Here is a 16,704-nt window from a genome sequence, read left to right as displayed (position 1 = left end):
CCTCCATATGCCATGGGTGCAGCCCTAAAAAGCAAAAAATAAAAAGCCAAGAAAAAAAAGATCACTATTTTGCGTATGAGGAAAAGAAAGTTTAGAAACATTGTAACTTGCTAGTGTGACACAGCTTGAAAATGGTGGGACTGGGATTTGGGCTCAGTTATGCTTCTCTTCAAAGCCCTTGATCATCTTTCCACTGACTTCTGTATTGAAAGATTATGTATGAAGTTTGGTCAGTTTTAGGTGAAATTCAAATCATACTCAAGTTCAAGACATGTGAGATTGGTGTAATAGATTGGGCACATGGTACATGGTGTTACATTTGATTTTAGAGAATCTTGGTAGCTGGTTGTGCCAGGGTGTTGGTACTGTAGTGAACAAATTGATATGCTTCTGCCCTTGTGGGATTTTTCAGTCTAGAGGTTTTGCCATGAAAAAACAGAAATTTTCCATTCACATTGCTAACTAGGGGTCAAGAATGAAACTCAGCCATTCCGAGTACTAGGACTTGAATCTGAGTTAACTGTGTCACCATTTAAACTTTTTTACTGTTATAAAAATGATACGTGTTGATTAGAGAAAATTTGGAGAATACAGGAAAGGATTTCAAAAGACCCTTGAGTTCCTGTTGTGGCTCAACGGGTTAAGAATACGACAAGTATCCATGAGGATGCAGGTTTGGTCCCTGGCTTTGCTCAGTGGGTTAAAGGATGTGGCATTGCTGTGAGCCGTGGTGTAGGTTGCAGAAGCATCTATGGCGTAAGCTGGCAGCTGCAGTGCCCAGTTTGACCCCTGGCCTGGGAACCTCCCTGTGGTGCAGGTACAGCCCTATAAAGGAAAAGAAAGGGGAAAGAAAAGACTATGACCACATTCCTACTATTCAGAGGACTGTTATTAGAATTTTTATGTTTTACTTTCCTGTTTGCATGGATATATGAGTGTTTTTCTCAGTGATCTGGCAGAATCACACTGTAAGTGGTTTATTATCTGCCCTTTTCACCTATTGTGAACATTTTTCTCATCCCATTCATTGTTATTCTAAAATAGTTATTGCTAATCATATAGATTTAACTGGTCTCTCTCTCTCTTTTTTTTCCTTCCCCTGCTGTTTATGTATTTATTTATTTTTGCTTTTTAGGGCTACACCAGTGGCATATTGAGGTTCCCAGGCCAGGGGTTGAACTGGAGCTACAGCTGCTGGCCTACACCACAGCCACAGCAATGTGGGATCTGTGCCGAGTCTGCAACCTACACCACGGCTTATGGCAACACCGGATCCTTAACCCACTGAACGAGGCCAGGGATGGAACCTGCATCCTCATGGATCTTAGTCAGGTTCATTAACCACTAATACACGAACGGAATGCCCAATGATGTTTTAAAACCACCCCCATGCTTTTTTTTTTTTGGCCATTATAAATAACAGTGTAACGAACATTCTTATGCATATATCTTCGATTATTTCCTTGTGGTGAATTCCCAGCAGTTGAGTCGCTGGATCAAAGGGCTTCTTCTAAGTTGCGATTTGACAGTTTATGACATTACAGTAGTGTGTGTGTGAGATGAGTGCCTGCTTTCTTGCTACTGCTGGGTTGTTATACGTGAAGAGGAAAACCTGTGCAAGATGAAGATGGCTTTTTTTCCCCCTATAGGTCAATGGATGATGTGTTGTTGTTTTTTTTAAATAAAATTTTATTGGAGTATAGTTGACTTAGAAAGTTGTGTTAGTTTCAGGTATACAGCAGTGTAAATCAGTTATACAGGTATCCGTTGAGGATGTGTTTCTTTTTTTATTTTTTTTGGTCTTTTTTTTTTTAAGGGCCACACTTGCAGCATGTGGAGGTTCCCAGTCTAGGGGTCAGATTGCAGCTGTAGCTGTCAGCCTATCCCACAGCTACAGCAATGCTGGATCAGAGCCCATTTGTTTGCAACTTATATTACAGATCTCAGTGAAGCCGGATCCTTAACCCACTGAGCAAGGCCAGGGACTGAACCTGTGTCCTCATGGATTCTAGTCTAGTTCATTAACCACTGAGCCATGACAGACCTCCATGACGTGTTTCTTAGTAGTTTTATTTTCTTTTTAAACATTGATAAGTGAAACTGGTAGCTTGAAAATTATATTTTTATAGAACTGAAGTGCCAAATTTTCTTTGTAGGTAAGATTGATAACAGCAAGACAAAGGATTTATATCGAGATCTCATAACCATCTTTGACAAACTCCTGTTGCCCACGCATGCCTCCTGCCACGTGCAGTTTTTTATGTTTTACCTCTGTAGCTTTAAATTGGTGAGTATGTCGTTAATATAATTGTAGCTTATTTTAGTCTCACCCACAATTTTCCATTTAAAAATGAGGGATGAGGGGACGGTATGGAAAGGGAGACCGAAGTGAGTATCTCGTTGTCTTCAGCTCATTTTACTTAGTGCCTCTAATAATAGCCAGCCCTTTTGGGGAGTTCCCATTGTGGCTCAGTAGAAACGAACCTGGCTAGTATCCATGAGGATGTGGGTTTGATCCCTGGCCGCGTTCAGTGGGTTAAGGATCTGCATTGCTGTGAGCTGTGATGTAGGCCAGCAGCCATTGTAAGCCCCAATTCAACTCCTAGCCCCGGAACTTCCATATGCCATACTTTTGGCCGTTAAAAAATAAATAAAAAATGGGAAGCCCTTTTCAATATAAGGAAGAAGCAGAGGGCTTCATCTGAGTGCAGTTCATCTGAGTGCTCGGAAAGTGTCATCCCGTGTTTGCTCCGCTAGGTGGTGCTCTTCCTTTCAATTCAAGCCTTAATTAAAATCTCATATTGGATATTTAACTGTTTTCTTTATTTTCTTTCAGTTGCTCCTAAGTAGCCCAAACTAAATTTTTTTTAATCTAGAATTTTAAAACTTTAGGCATTGGTTTTCTATTTTGAGAACAAAGCAAAACCAAAAAAATAGAGGCCTCTTTTTGCAACTCTTTCGTAGCTTCCTCGAATAGTCTGGAAGGGTATTGGTCCTGGGCAGGAAGGTTCACCTCACTCTGCCTCAAAGCGTGTGTTAGCAGCTTCTGAAAAGAGCTATTTGGGAAAAGATGGAGGTTGCATCCTTTGTTTTAAAAAAAACCTTAATTGGTCTGTTTTTTCCCCTATGATTTGCATAATGAGTCAAAAACCAACTGTAATTTAATCCCTATTTCTGTTTCTGGTTAAGTTGAATGTGTGCAGTCTGAGAGGCACTGCAGAAGGGTTTCCATGGGTGCAGATTATCACTGGTTTCGAGTGCCGGCTAAATGTCAGAATCACTTGTAGAGCTTTAGAAATAGCCCGGTCACATCCAGGGGTTCCAAAGCCCTGAATCTATAGGGTTAGTTTTCGTGTTCAGCTAGTTTTTAGATCCATTGAATTATTTAATGCTGGGGAACACCTTTTGTTGTTAACGTATATTATCTCAAGACATTTTAAAAATAACCACAATAACCATATTCATGGAGTTCCCATCATGGCTCAGTGGTTAACGAATCCAACTAGGAACCATGAGGTTGTGGGTTCGATCCCTGGCCTTGCTCAGTGGGTTAAGGATCCGGTGTTGCTGTGAGCTGTGGTGTAGGCCTGTGGCTACAGCTCTGATTCGACCCCTGGCCTGGGAACCTCCATATGCCGAGGGAGCAGCCCTAGAAAAGGCAAAAGACTGAAAAAAAAAAAGTATTTATTATCTGTTTAGTAGTATAACTGAGATACCAGAACTTTCTCATATAAGTGAGTTAAAAATCTTAGGATTCTGATAGCCAGAATATCTTAAGAATTTAAAAAAAGAAGATGAGGAGTCCCCGTCATGGCACAGCAGAAATGAATCTGACTAGGAACCGTGAGGTTGCGGGTTCGATCCCTGGCCTCGCTCAGTTGGTTGGGGATCCTGCGTTGCCGTGAGCTGTGGTGTAGGTCACAGACTCGGCTTGGATCTGGCGTTGCTGTGGCTGTGGCGTAGGCCTTCGGCTACAGCTCTGATTAGACCCCTAGCCTGGGAACCTTCTTATGCTGAGGGTGCAGCCCTAAAAAGACCAAAAAATAAACAAATAAAAAAATTAAAAAAGAAGATGAGACCTGGGAGTTCCCATTGTGGCTCAGCAGTTAACAAACCTGACTAGCATCCATGAGGACTCCAGTTTGACCCCTGACCTCTGCTCAGTGGGTTAAGGATATGGCGTTGCTATGAGCTGTGGTGTAGGTCACAGATGTGGCTCGGATCAGGTGTTGGGTGGCTGTGGCATGGGCTGGCAGCTGTAGCTCTGATTAGACCCCTAGCCTGGGAACCTCCATATGCCACGAGTGTGGCCCTAAAAAGACAAAGACAAAAAAAAAAAAAAGGATGAGACCAACAGCTTTTCTTTTTATAGGGATTCGCAGAAGCATTTTTGGAACATCTCTGGAAAAAATTACAGGATCCAAATAATCCTGCTATCATCAGGCAAGCTGCTGCAAATTATATTGGAAGCTTTTTGGCAAGAGCTAAATTTATTCCTCTTATGTAAGTAACCTAAATTTCCAAGTGCTTTTTCATTATCACGCTTTCAAAAGATTATAGTATTGTCTCGAGTCAGAGAAATATATGCCTTATTTTTTTGGTCTGTCTTTAAAGTGAAAAAAATCTGTTCTCCCACTCTATGCAAGATGTTTATGTTTCCAAGAGGCAGTTTCAGAATAAAATGTCTCCTTTTTAAAATGTAAAACCTCATATGCAAAGCTCTTGTCATCTGTTCTGTATGGTTGCACTTGAACATGAAGATCCGTTTCTCTCGTGGATGGCGTAGTGTTGTATACTGTTTTGATTCTTTTTATAGGTTTGTCATTTTTCATTTGCATTCCGAATCAGTTGTATCTGTTAAAGCTGAAGAAAAAAATCCTTTTAAAGGTAATAGTAAGATCTGTCCAGGAGGCCCACTCTAGGCCTGTTTTTCCCAGTGATCCATGAAGCTCTCGTCGGGCCAGGATGCTGTTACAAAACCTTCCCTCAAAACTAAAAGCTCCCTGGCCGTTCTCTCTTACCTCGCTGACCAGATTTCGTCATCAGAATCCTGGAGGGAGTGATGAGGTCAATGAGACCATCTTTCTCTTACAAGATGTGGGTCAGCGTGCCCTGTTCTTTGGCCACATCCCCGAAGAGGGCTGGGAGGCCATCGAAAAAGTCCTTCCGGGCTGAGGAGGAGAAAATGTTTTCCATCCCTGGGGACTTCAGGCATGCTTAGGGGGCTGCCTGTTGTTCTTGGAAGGTCCAGATGCCTGACCTTGTAACTGGAAGACCTTTTCACCTGCCCGTGATTTTCTTTCCTTTGGTGGTTTCTCCTCCGTGGCCTCGAGGAAGAGATAAGCCAACGGATAGACTTTCCTTAGTTTGTAGCGAGAGGCAATTGTGTGTGTTCGTATGTCGCTCTGGTTTTTTAAGAAGCTGGCGAAATTGACTTGGATTTCTCTTTTCTCTAGTACTGTAAAATCATGCCTAGATCTTTTGGTTAACTGGCTGCACGTATACCTTAATAACCAGGATTCGGGAGCCAAGGCATTCTGCGATGTCGCTCTCCACGGGCCGTTCTATTCAGCCTGCCAAGCTGTGTTCTACACTTTTGTTTTTAGACACAGGCAGCTTTTAAGTGGAAACCTGAAGGAAGGTCAGTGACCTGGGGCTGGTGGATGTGAACTAGACTTTGCTGTGTCCGGTTACCCTTCAGAATGACGAAAACTATGGAGTCAGAAAACCGCACGTGCATGCAAACTTTTACAGATAATTTCAAGCAGCGATAAGCCTATAAGGCTCCTAAAAATCCCTTAGGCCTTCTCTTTAAGAGTTGGTGGGGGGAGTTCCTGTCATGGCTCAGTGGAAATGAAACTGACTAGCATCCATGAGGACGCAGGATCGATCCCTGGCTTGCTCAGTGGGTTAAGGATCCGGTGTCGTTGTGAGCTGCTCGGATCCCGCGTTGCTGTAGCTGTGGTGCAGGCTGGCAGCTGTAACTGCGATTCGACCCCTAGCCTGGGAACCTCCATATGCCATGGGTGCAGCCCTCAAAGGACAAAAAAAGGTGGGGGCGGGGTTGGTGGATTTGATACTGGGGACCTCTGCTTTGGAGGGTGGCATCTAGGGTCACTGTAAAATGTGAAGTGAGGCTGAGCTCTTGTACCCCACTGGTGCCAGGCCTCATGTCCTGAATGCTTATAAAGAGATACAGGGCTTAAAGATCGTCGTATGAACTCTAGTAGGACAAGGTTTTATTGCAGAGTAAGTAAATCTTTGCTTTTCTTTGTGTAAATGAATGGTAAGAGTCTTAAAGAGGATCTGACCTACTCCTTATGAGCCATTACATTATCACGTTTTTAGTCATTTTTATCAAAATACACATCAGAGAGTCTTCTAAAGGAGTTCTCTTGTGGTGCAGGGGTTAAGGGTCCAGTGTTGTCACTGTGGCTAATTGGATCACTGCTGTGGCTCGGGTTGTATCCCTGGCCCAGGAACTTCCACATGCCATAGGCATGGCCAAAAAATTTAAAAAAAAAAAGCAAAATAAGGAGCCTCCTAAGAAAATACACTTAGGCATAGGTTGGTTTGCTTCTCTTAGAATAAGTGTGATGTCTTTCTTTTTAACATAGGAGAGAATTATATTTACTAGTTCCAAGGCATTCTCTGTCTCATTTTTCCTTCTACCTCCACAGTTTTGTTAAAAAACAAAATAAAACAAAAAACCTGAAATACGGACAACGAATGCACATTTGAAAAGCATGCTCAACTTCACTAGTAATTTAAAACACGCAAGTCTTGGTGTTTGTTTTGTTGTCAGATTAGTGCGTGTATAAATGTATATAGTCACTTTTTTTTTTGGCCGTGCCTGCAGCATGTGGAAGTTCCTGGGCCAGGGATTGAACCTGCGCCACTGCAGTAACAGCCACAGCAGTGACGATGCTGGATCCTTAACCCACTGAGCCACAAGGGAACTCGTCCCTTAACTTCTTAAAACTTCCCTGATGGTTGATTTCTTTTTTTTTTTTTGTCTTTTTGCCATTTCTTGGGCCGCTCCCGCGGCATATGGAGGTTCCCAGGCTAGGGGTCGAATCGGAGCTGTAGCCACTGGCCTACGCCAGAGCCACAGCAACTCAGGAGCCGAGCCATGTCTGCAACCTACACCACAGCTCACGGTAACGCCGGATCGTTAACCCACTGAGCAAGGGCAGGGACCGAACCCACAACCTCATGGTTCCTAGTCGGATTCGTTAACCACTGCGCCACGACGGGAACTCCTGATGGTTGATTTCAATCAGAGTGGTCTTTTTTTTTTTTTCTTTGTATACTCAGCATCTGCTGAGCTTGTAATATATGTCTGAATTCCAAATTGTCACATAAGCTTGTAGCACATTAGGAATGTGTATTTACTTCCTAGATCTTTAAAAGAATAAACTGTTTTCTTTACAAAAGTTGGCTTGGTCGTAAATTCATATGGTTAAGTGTAGTGATATTCTTTGGGGTCTGCATTGTGTGACTTTCTACATGGACCTTTAAAGCATTTGTTTTCTTTTTTTGGCCACACCTGTGGTGCGTGGAAGTTCCAGTGCCAGAGGTTCGACCCAAGCCAGTGCGGTGACGATGCCTGATCCTTAATCCACTGTGCCACAGGAAAACTAGAGCATTTGTTTTAAAATTGTGGGTTTTTTTTTGTCTTTTGTCTTTTTTGTTGTTGTTGTTGTTGCTATTTCTTGGGCCGCTCCCGCGGCATATGGAGGTTCCCAGGCTAGGGGTCGAATCGGAGCTGTAGTCTCCGGCCTACGCCAGAGCCACAGCAACGCGGGATCCGAGCCGCATCTGCAACCTACACCACAGCTCACGGCAACGCCGGATCGTTAACCCACTGAGCAAGGGCAGGGACCGAACCCGCAACCTCATGGTTCCTAGTCGGATTCGTTAACCACTGCGCCATGACGGGAACTCCTAAAATTGTTTTTTTAATATATGAAATAATCTGTGCTGCTTGTGTGTTATGTTTGTACTTTAAAAAAAGAAAAACTTTTTGTTTTTTACTCCTAGGTTTGAGGTACCTTCAAAGTCTAAATTTTGAACGGATAGTTATGAGTCAGCTAAATCCTCTGAAGATTTGCCTGCCCTCAGTCGTTAACTTTTTTGCTGCAATCACAAGGTATTTATGTTTTATTGGTGGAGGTTATTTAAAAGTAAATTTATGTTGATAACAATGAAACATTTAAAACCCATTGCAACTATTGTCTTTATACTTTGGTTTCATTGAAAACTGCCACTACTTTTCTTCTGAAGAGGGATAATTCAACAGAAGCTTAGGCACTTTGAAATAAGTAAGGCAGCTAGCAAGCTGAGCGGTACAAACCAGAGGTGTTTATTAGAGTGACTCCCCTAAGAGTAATAAAAATAGATTGGACCTGAGATAACCATCCAGTAATAGGAAGTTGGTTTAGTGAGGCCTGTGGCTATAGCTAACACATGCCTTTGACTCTGTTCCTGGCCCAGTTCTGGTAAGCACTTGACATAGAACCCACTCAATCCTCACACAGTCCAATGACTGCATTATTAACCCCTGTTTATAAAAGGCGAGATGGGGCCAAGAGAAATTAAACTACCTGTGTGAGGTCGTGGCTGAACTGTGGCAGAGCTAAGGTCTGTGTGCCGGCAGTCCAGCTCCTTCATAAGGAGTCCCTGAATTATTCTGCTTCACGTACAAAGTGAATTGGAGACGGTGGGCATCTAATCAGGATATCGAGGGCAGGATCATGACTTAATTTTTTTTTTTTTTGGTCTTTTTGCCTTTTCTAGGGCTGCTCCCGGGGCATATAGGGTTCCCAGGCTAGGGGTCGAATCGGAGCTGTAGCTGCCTATGCCAGAGCCACAGCAACGCGGGATCTGAGCCGAGTCTGCAGCCTATACCATGGCTCACAGCAACGCCGGATCGTTAACCCACTGAGCAAGGCCAGGGATTGAACCCGCAACCTCATGGTTCTTAGTCGAATTCGTTAACCACTGAGCCACGATGGGAACTCCTGGATCATAGCTTAAAATTTCAACAGATTGTGTTGTTAGAAGACAAGAATAATTTCTTCATCCCTCAGTCCCCTTTGGACATCTTGATGCTACCATTTAGTGGCCTTATTTTTCTTCACTGGCCATCTAGTTCAAGGTAGTCTCTCTCCTGAGATCTCAAAAATGATCGTAAAGAATTAGGAAACCACAAGCAGTGAGTGGAAGCTTCCAGCACATTGTGGGAAGATGGGAAGCAGCTGGAAGGGTGGGTGGAGCAGCGAAGAGGCAGCTGCCCTGTAGGACAACCTTGGGGTGGGAGGAGGGGGCTGCAGCTGAGGAACAGACGCAACAGAGAGCCTCTGGATGGGGGTTGGGGCTGGCGACAGAGGGGGAGTGAGATGCGATGCTGAGAGCAGGAGGCCAAGAGACAGGCGTGTGTGCTCTGTGGCTACTGCTTTCCTTACTTCATGGTCGTGAGAGCCCTACTGACTCACGTAGCTGTGTTTTGATGTTTGACTGCTGTGTAATGTTGTCGTAATTAAAAAAAAAAATCGAGGAAGTTCCCGTCATGGCGCAGTGGAAACGAATCTGACTGGGAACCACGGGGTTGTGGGTTTGATCCCTGGCCTCACTCAGTGGGTTAAGGATCTGGCGTTGCCGGAGGTGTGGTGTAGGTTGCAGATGTGGCTTGGACCCCGTGTTGCCGTGGCTCTGGTGTAGGCCAGTGGCTATAGCTCCGATGAGACCCCTAGCCTGGGAACCTCCATATGCCGGGAGTGCGGCCCTAAAAAAGACGCAGAGGCAAAATAAATAAATAAATGAATAAATAAAAGAATTTAAAAAATCGATTGTTTGCTGGGATTTCAGTGGTGCTGGAAACGTGGTTGTATGTGTGTACTGGTGGGCAGGCACACACTCCCTGTCACCAGAAGTGCGGTGGCTGGGGTGTAGGAGGCGCCTGTCTTTGGTGTTACCAGATGCTGCCAGTTTACCCTCCACCAAGAGTCAAATGTGCCCCTTGCTAATAGAACAGGAATCAGTGTTGCCTAAAATTGTGGCAGGGACCTGGGATCCTGTAAGTCCCATGGGTGGAGGGGAGGGCACAGTTGGCAGAAGTGAGCTAACTCCTCATCTCAGAGAAGAGGCCCAGTGAGTGATTTTGAAATTGCTGAGGAGGTTCCCACCTGAGGGGTTGACAGCCTATGGTCTTGCTGGTGTTTGTTGCACGTTCTTCTCTTTAACTCTTTTCACTCACTGTGCCTTTTCCTTTCTTGCCCTCTTTCTTGAGCTCCTGACTCAGGAAGGCCCATGTTGTCCCCCGTCCTGATACTCAACCTAAATTCCTTCAACAGCCAAGTCTCCTCAGCCGCCCATATCTTCGTGAATCCTGAATCCCCTTTTACCAGCCCGCTCATTCTCTTATGGAGTCCAGATAAAGAAGTAGAGATAGCTCCTTAATTTTGTAAGCTAAAAGTATTGCCTTGATTGCATTAATTTTTAGTGAGTTGTGCCTATTAATAATTTGAGCGCCTCTCACATTCTTAAAGTGATAGCTTTTCTTTCTCCTTAGCCAGCTCTTAAATCCTAGGCCCAGAGAACTGCACCCCTAAAAGCATTACTTTTTTTCTACTTTGTTATTTTTTCTTGCACTCATTCACACACGAAGGTCTGTAGAGTCCGTGTAGCTGGCACTCTCTGGTGGGCGAGCCCGTGTCCATGCAGAGGAATCCCAGCACGTCAGTGCCTCTGTCTCTGTTGGCTTTTGTTCCACAGCAAATACCAGCTCGTCTTCTGCTACACCCTCATTGAGAGGAACAACCGCCAGATGCTGCCTGTTATCAGAAACACTGCTGGGGGGGACTCGGTGCAAACCTGCACAAACCCCCTGGACACCTTCTTCCCCTTCGATCCCTGTGTGCTGAAGAGGTAGGTGTGTGTGTAGACAGTTGGCCTTGTCGGTGGTGAATTTAAATGTGATGTGTATGTGCTTGTCCCAGGGTTGGGATTTTGGATGTCTTTGTCACGCGTGGCCCTTCCTGACCATTGATTAGGGCCTTGTGGTCTCCTTGCGTGTATTCCAGGCCCAGCGTGGAGAAGCCTCTTAGAGGCTGCGGAGGGTCGTAGCACCCTAGGCCTTGCAGGTCTCTACCCTAGTAGGAGCCCAGATTGACACCGGGGTGGGGGGGTTGTTTTTTCTTTAAACCTGTTGGTTTAAAAATACAAGAGGTGGAGGGTACAGGTGCCTGGGGGAGGGTGCTGCCTTTCCCAGGCTCATGTATTTCTGCCACATGACTCATTCCGTCCTCTAGAGATCACATCCCACCCTGTTACACGGGATGAGCAAAAGCCAAGTGATTTATCTGGATGAGTAATTCTGGAAAACCCCTCAAGCCAGTCTTAGCTGGGCATGTATATAAGGAAGCAGGATTTCTGCTTATTGCTCTTTATAACTAGCGACACAGTGATTTGGGATTGTCTGGTCCCCTAAATCTTGGTTGACTGAAACCAGATTGGTCTTTTTTCCCCAAACTTATTTTTAGTAAATGATCATAGGAATCTAAAAATAGAAAATTCCAGAATCATCATTTCGCCTTCATTTGGATGTATTATCACTTACTGTTGATCTTTGCCAAATTGAGCAAGTGGTGTGGGCTCCCCTCCCATCTCACACCTGCCGCCAGTCCCCCTCCCCCGTCGCAGGCATCTGTGATGGAGACGGGCGAGCCTCCCATTGTGCTCTTGGGTTCCAGGGCTCAGGGCGTTTCGGCTTCGAATTGAACCAGAGCAAGTATGTGCTTCTCCTGTCACTTGAAAATGAAAAGAGGAGAAGCAGTAGGTGTAACACTCCATCTGTGAGTCGATGAACTCTTACAAAGCAGGAGTCAGTGGTAGGACCTCATGGGGTATTTTGGGGTACTCATTATCTGAGCGATAGTTTTTTCTTCGTCATTTTGAGGAGTGCGACTTTTGAGACAAGACCTAAGTGTGTTGTGATCTTCGATATAGTATTTAATTTGCTTTTGGAATGTGATCTTTCGACAGGTCAAAGAAGTTCATCGATCCTGTTTATCAGGTGTGGGAAGACCTGAGTGCCGAAGAGCTTCAGGAGTTGAAGAAACCCATTAAAAAGGTAACTTTGTGATTCAGCACCCTTTCTGGGCATCTCCTCTGTGGTTACAGATGGTAGTCACACAGTAAATAACAAGCTACCCTTGAGAAAGACTACATTTTTTATTCTGCCATTACAGAATTCCAAGCTTAGGTTGTGGTCTTAGAAGAGGTTGGTTGGTTTGTTTTTGGCCAGTGCGTGCTGGAGTTCCGGGGCCTGGGATTGAACCCCAGCCACAGCAGTGACAATGCCAGATCCTTAACTGCTAGGCCACCGGGGAACGCCAGTTTATTTTTTAACGAGTCATTTAAACCAGACACTTCACATGCTGACTTTGGAAAAGAATAATGAAAAATCAGCTCAGCAAATTTCAGTCTTTTTTTTTTGTCTTTTTGCTATTTCTTGGGCCGCTCCCGCGGCATATGGAGGTTCCCAGGCCAGGGGTCGAATCGGAGCTGTAGCCACCGGCCTACCAGAGCCACAGCAACGCTGGATCCGAGCCGCATCTGCAACCTACACCACAGTTCGTGGCAACGCCGGATCGTCAACCCACTGAGCAAGGCCAGGGATTGAACCCGCAACCTCATGGTTCCCAGTCGGATTCGTTAACCACTGCGCCATGACGGGAACTCCGCAAATTTCAGTCTTTACCACTTGATCATTAGCACCAATTTAACACTCGTATTTACTTAGGGTTGACATTTTCCCAGAAGTTAGCGTTGATTTCGTAGGTCTTTGTGAAGAGGTGGTGAAGATGCGGGTCTGTAGCACACCCTGCGGTGCACGCAACACGGAGCTGAGGCAGCCATTGCCAAAGAAGAAAATTAATAAAACCTGTCACCATCCATTTCCTCCAAGCACATTCATTTCCACCTAAAGAGTCAGCTTTCGTGTGCCTGTCTTCTTTTTCAAATAATCACTGGAACGCTCTCTTTATTTATTTATTTTTTCCTTTATGTTTTGCATTTGACGGGCTGCAATCATTCATTTATTTACATTATGTCAGATTGAGCAAGAACGACATGTTGCCTGCCCTCCGTGAACTTAAAAGCTGTTAAGAAAATCAGACTTTAAGCAGATACTTACAACATGTGATGAGCAGTTGTGTGGGTGATTCGCAGTAGAGAAGTGCACTCCAGAAATGAACCCAACTAGCATCCATGAGGACGCGGGTTTGATCCCTGGCCTAGCTTAGTGGGGGTGAGGATATGGCGCTGCCGTGAGCTGAGCTGTAGCTTGCAGATGCTGCTTGGATCTGCATGGCTGTGGCTGTGGCATAGGCTGGCAGCTGCAGCTCCGATTCACCTCCTAGCCTGGGAACCTCCCTGTGCCATGGGTGTGGCCCTAAAAAGACACACACAAAAAAAGAAGTGTGTATCAGAGGAAGCTTTTGAAATTCAGATTCTTGGAGTTCCCACTGTGGCACAGTGGGTTAATGATCTGGATTATTCCTGAGGTGTTGCCAGTTCAATCCACAGCCCAGCACGGTGCGTTTAAGGATGTGGCTTGGATTTGATCCCCGGCTGGGCAATTGCCGTATGCCACGCGTGCGGCCAAAAAAGGAGGAGAAAAAAAAGCGTCTTGAAATGAAGATGCTTTTTTTCCCCTGTACCTTTGTCTTTCCAGACAGCGCATTCCTGAGGAAGGGAATTGTTGAAAGCTTTTCAAATTGCCATTGGTGATGTGTTGATAACCTCTGTTTTCGGTGCAGGAGGAGGCGGAAGACGAAGAAGATGACTTTCTGAAAGGTGAAGCTGGGGTGACGCCGAGCTCCTTTGATGCGCATTTCCGAAGTCCTTCGAGTAGCGTGGGCTCCCCACCCGTCTTGTACCTGCCTGACCAGTCGCCCCTGATGGCAAAGATGTGTGATTGACACACACTGCTCCCATCATGCTCGGCGGTACCAGGCTTCGTATTTTTCACCATCGCTTTGAACTAGAGCAAGTGTGTGCCTCAGGCATCTTCCTTTCAAGTCCGACTAACTCCAGTGTCTGAACAGGTTTTTTTGTTTTTCTTTTCTGTTTTGCACCTCGATAGACAAAAGGAAGAGGCAGACCATCACGTGCACCGTTTTACAGTGGAGTTGGTGATAAATGTGGAAAGCGTGGCTTGTTTGTTGAAAGCATACATTTTTTGGTTACAGCTTTTTGACATCATTATCATGAAATTTCCAATGTCGGCAACTGCCCGTTTTTAACAGATTGCCTTTTTAACAAGGTTTTTGTCACAACCATAGTCCCAAGGCTTGGTTGATAAGATATCTTTTCATAGAAAAAAATCCTCTGGGACACTATTTCAAGCCTTCAGAATGAGTATAACTGGTTGGGTTACATTGCCCACCCTCTGCTGTAACTGTACTTGTGTGTTGGGGTCCAGCGGACACAGAGAAGAGGAGAGGAGAAGGTGGGGAGGTGGCCAGAGCTGGTCCTGATGCTGCAGGTTGCAGCTGGCACTGAAGGAGAGCTCCAGGGGCTTGAGAAACCAATAAAGACCTGGAGGGAAGAGAGAGAGAACTTAGGGAACCAGAACCAGAGAAAGCAGTGGTTTCAGAATGGACTTAAAAGAAGAAAGGAGTTCTGGGTAAATGTGATGCCCACCCACCAAAAGTGGGGCTGGACTTTTAGGAAACAGCTCCTAGAATTTTACCCCGAGGCTCGCAAGAGTCCTCTTAGAACTGGAACTACTTGTTTGGGGTAGAGCATTGTATTGGTCATTTGGAAAATCTATCCAAGTGGGGGGGGGGGGGAGAGAGAGAGAAAAAATCTTAGGTCCTTTGGTGGAAGGGTTTTGCTAGCGACCACAGGGCAACATGACAGCTTCAGGCCCTGTCTACTGGCTGTTGGTACCCTGGATGCCAGCTCAGTGAAATCTTGTGGTGAGGCTCTGTTTGTATTTTTATAACTAAACATTGAGAGAGGAGTCTGAACAACCCTGCTTTGCAACAAATTTGTGCAAGCGCTGCTAGAGTCATTTTGAAGCTCATGCATATTTTAGCTCCATCTCTTATTTGTATACTTTTTTGTTATTTGTGAAAATGGACATTTTTGAACATATTTATTTTTCTGCCACTTTTTCCTATTCTTTATTTAAAAAGACAAGAGATACTTTCTTGATCATAAATATTTTGTAATGAAATACTTTCTTTTTCCTAGCGCTTTGTAGGCTCTTGTATAGTTATATCGATGGCAATGTAGTTTGAATTTCAGTCTGTAAATAAGTTTTTGGCAAACAGAAATTTTTATTGTTTTAAAGAGTTTTGGATATTGGTAATTTTTGGGGGGTGACTTGGTGGAGAGCCTTTAGGTTCTCTGTTTTTTTTAACTGCTGACAAAAAGTGGGATTTTTGTATAGTGGATAAAATGAATTATTGAAAACGTGCCTATAGAAATTAATGGTAAGTGGGGTCTTTGTAGATTCAGAAGTAGTTTTAACGTAGAAGGATGTAAATACAAATAATTCTAATTTCAAAGGCATTTGAGGAAAAAAAATGCATTGTGACAATAAAACAATGATATGGTTAATCTAGAACTTTATAAAGGGAGTACCCCAATAAAGAGGCTTCTCACCCAAATATTCTTTGGATTTCTGATTTTTTTTCTTTTTGGTTTTTCTTTTTTTTTTTTTCTGAGCTATATTAAATCACCATTTTGCAACAGAAAACTGCAACTGAGATTCTACTGCCCTGAGACTTTAAGAGGCAAAAATATTGCAGTGCAAAAATAATTACATGTCAGTGATGAGAATGGTGTCCAGGTGCATCTGAAGCACCAATTACTTTCCTTGATCACACCAAACTGGTCCAAGAAAAACAAACATTTCCAAAAAGTTAAGTATTTTTTTGAGGGGGTGGGGGTGGGGTGTCTTGGTGTGCAGCAGCTTCATGTGGAAGTGAGTGTTGGTTGCCAGACCAGGGATTGAACCTGGGCTGCAGCGGTGAAAGCACTGAGTCCTAACTACAAGACCACCAGGGAACTCCCCCTCCCCCAAAGTTACATTCTTTTAAGGAACATCTATACAAAAGTTGGGAATTACATGAAAACAAGGGATTTTTCTATCCCATTTACTCAGAAGCAGGCTTTCAAGTAGGGTAGGAGTTCCAGGGTCTGTCATCCTGTCTGCCTGCTATGGGTGGCTCTTTAGTGAGAACTGGCCAATTTATACAAATGTGAAATGACAGATTGGTGTCAGATCTAGCTAGCTGTGTCATCTTGAGCCAGTTACCTAGCCTCTCTCTGACCTCTTTTATTGAAAATAGCAAACAACTATTAGCTGTTTAGGGTAGTGAGGATTTGATGGAAATGCATATGAAGTGAGTTGTTGGGCTAACTTGTGAGAAAGTCTAATGAAGCAGGAAGCACTTTCATGGAAAGGTTTTTTGAAGGCAAACTTAACTTCCATTTCACCCATGTTACCTCCTTGGTGCCAGCTTAAGCAATCTCACCTGGAGGGGAAGGGCCGGCGTATTCCCCTTGCCAGGCCGTGCTTATTAAGGTGATTCTTAACTCTTGCTGTGCCCTGTAGAAGTTCCAATATTTTTGCTCTGTGTGAAGTGGGCCCTCTTTTTGATCTCACCACGCACGGCCTTTTGTAAA

General features: G+C 44.4%; 1 protein-coding gene across 2 annotated transcripts in view; it reads left to right on the top strand.

The window, feature by feature from the left end:
* Positions 1 to 15,683, top strand: part of RRN3 (RRN3 homolog, RNA polymerase I transcription factor) — a 33,446-nt gene extending 17,763 nt beyond the window's left edge. For both annotated transcript variants that reach the window (XM_047780452.1, XM_047780451.1), the window contains exons 12-18: positions 2,157 to 2,287; positions 4,373 to 4,503; positions 5,457 to 5,641; positions 8,044 to 8,152; positions 10,777 to 10,929; positions 12,046 to 12,133; positions 13,824 to 15,683. In XM_047780452.1, the coding sequence (XP_047636408.1) occupies positions 2,157 to 2,287; positions 4,373 to 4,503; positions 5,457 to 5,641; positions 8,044 to 8,152; positions 10,777 to 10,929; positions 12,046 to 12,133; positions 13,824 to 13,985 (959 nt within the window). In that variant the 3' untranslated portion in view covers positions 13,986 to 15,683. The remainder of the gene's footprint in view (positions 1 to 2,156; positions 2,288 to 4,372; positions 4,504 to 5,456; positions 5,642 to 8,043; positions 8,153 to 10,776; positions 10,930 to 12,045; positions 12,134 to 13,823) is intronic.
* Positions 15,684 to 16,704: the final 1,021 nt, after the last annotated feature.

This window comes from Phacochoerus africanus, chromosome 5, assembly GCF_016906955.1.
Source record: "Phacochoerus africanus isolate WHEZ1 chromosome 5, ROS_Pafr_v1, whole genome shotgun sequence".
NCBI lineage: Eukaryota > Metazoa > Chordata > Mammalia > Artiodactyla > Suidae > Phacochoerus > Phacochoerus africanus.
This window is presented reverse-complemented; position numbering and strand designations above follow the sequence as displayed.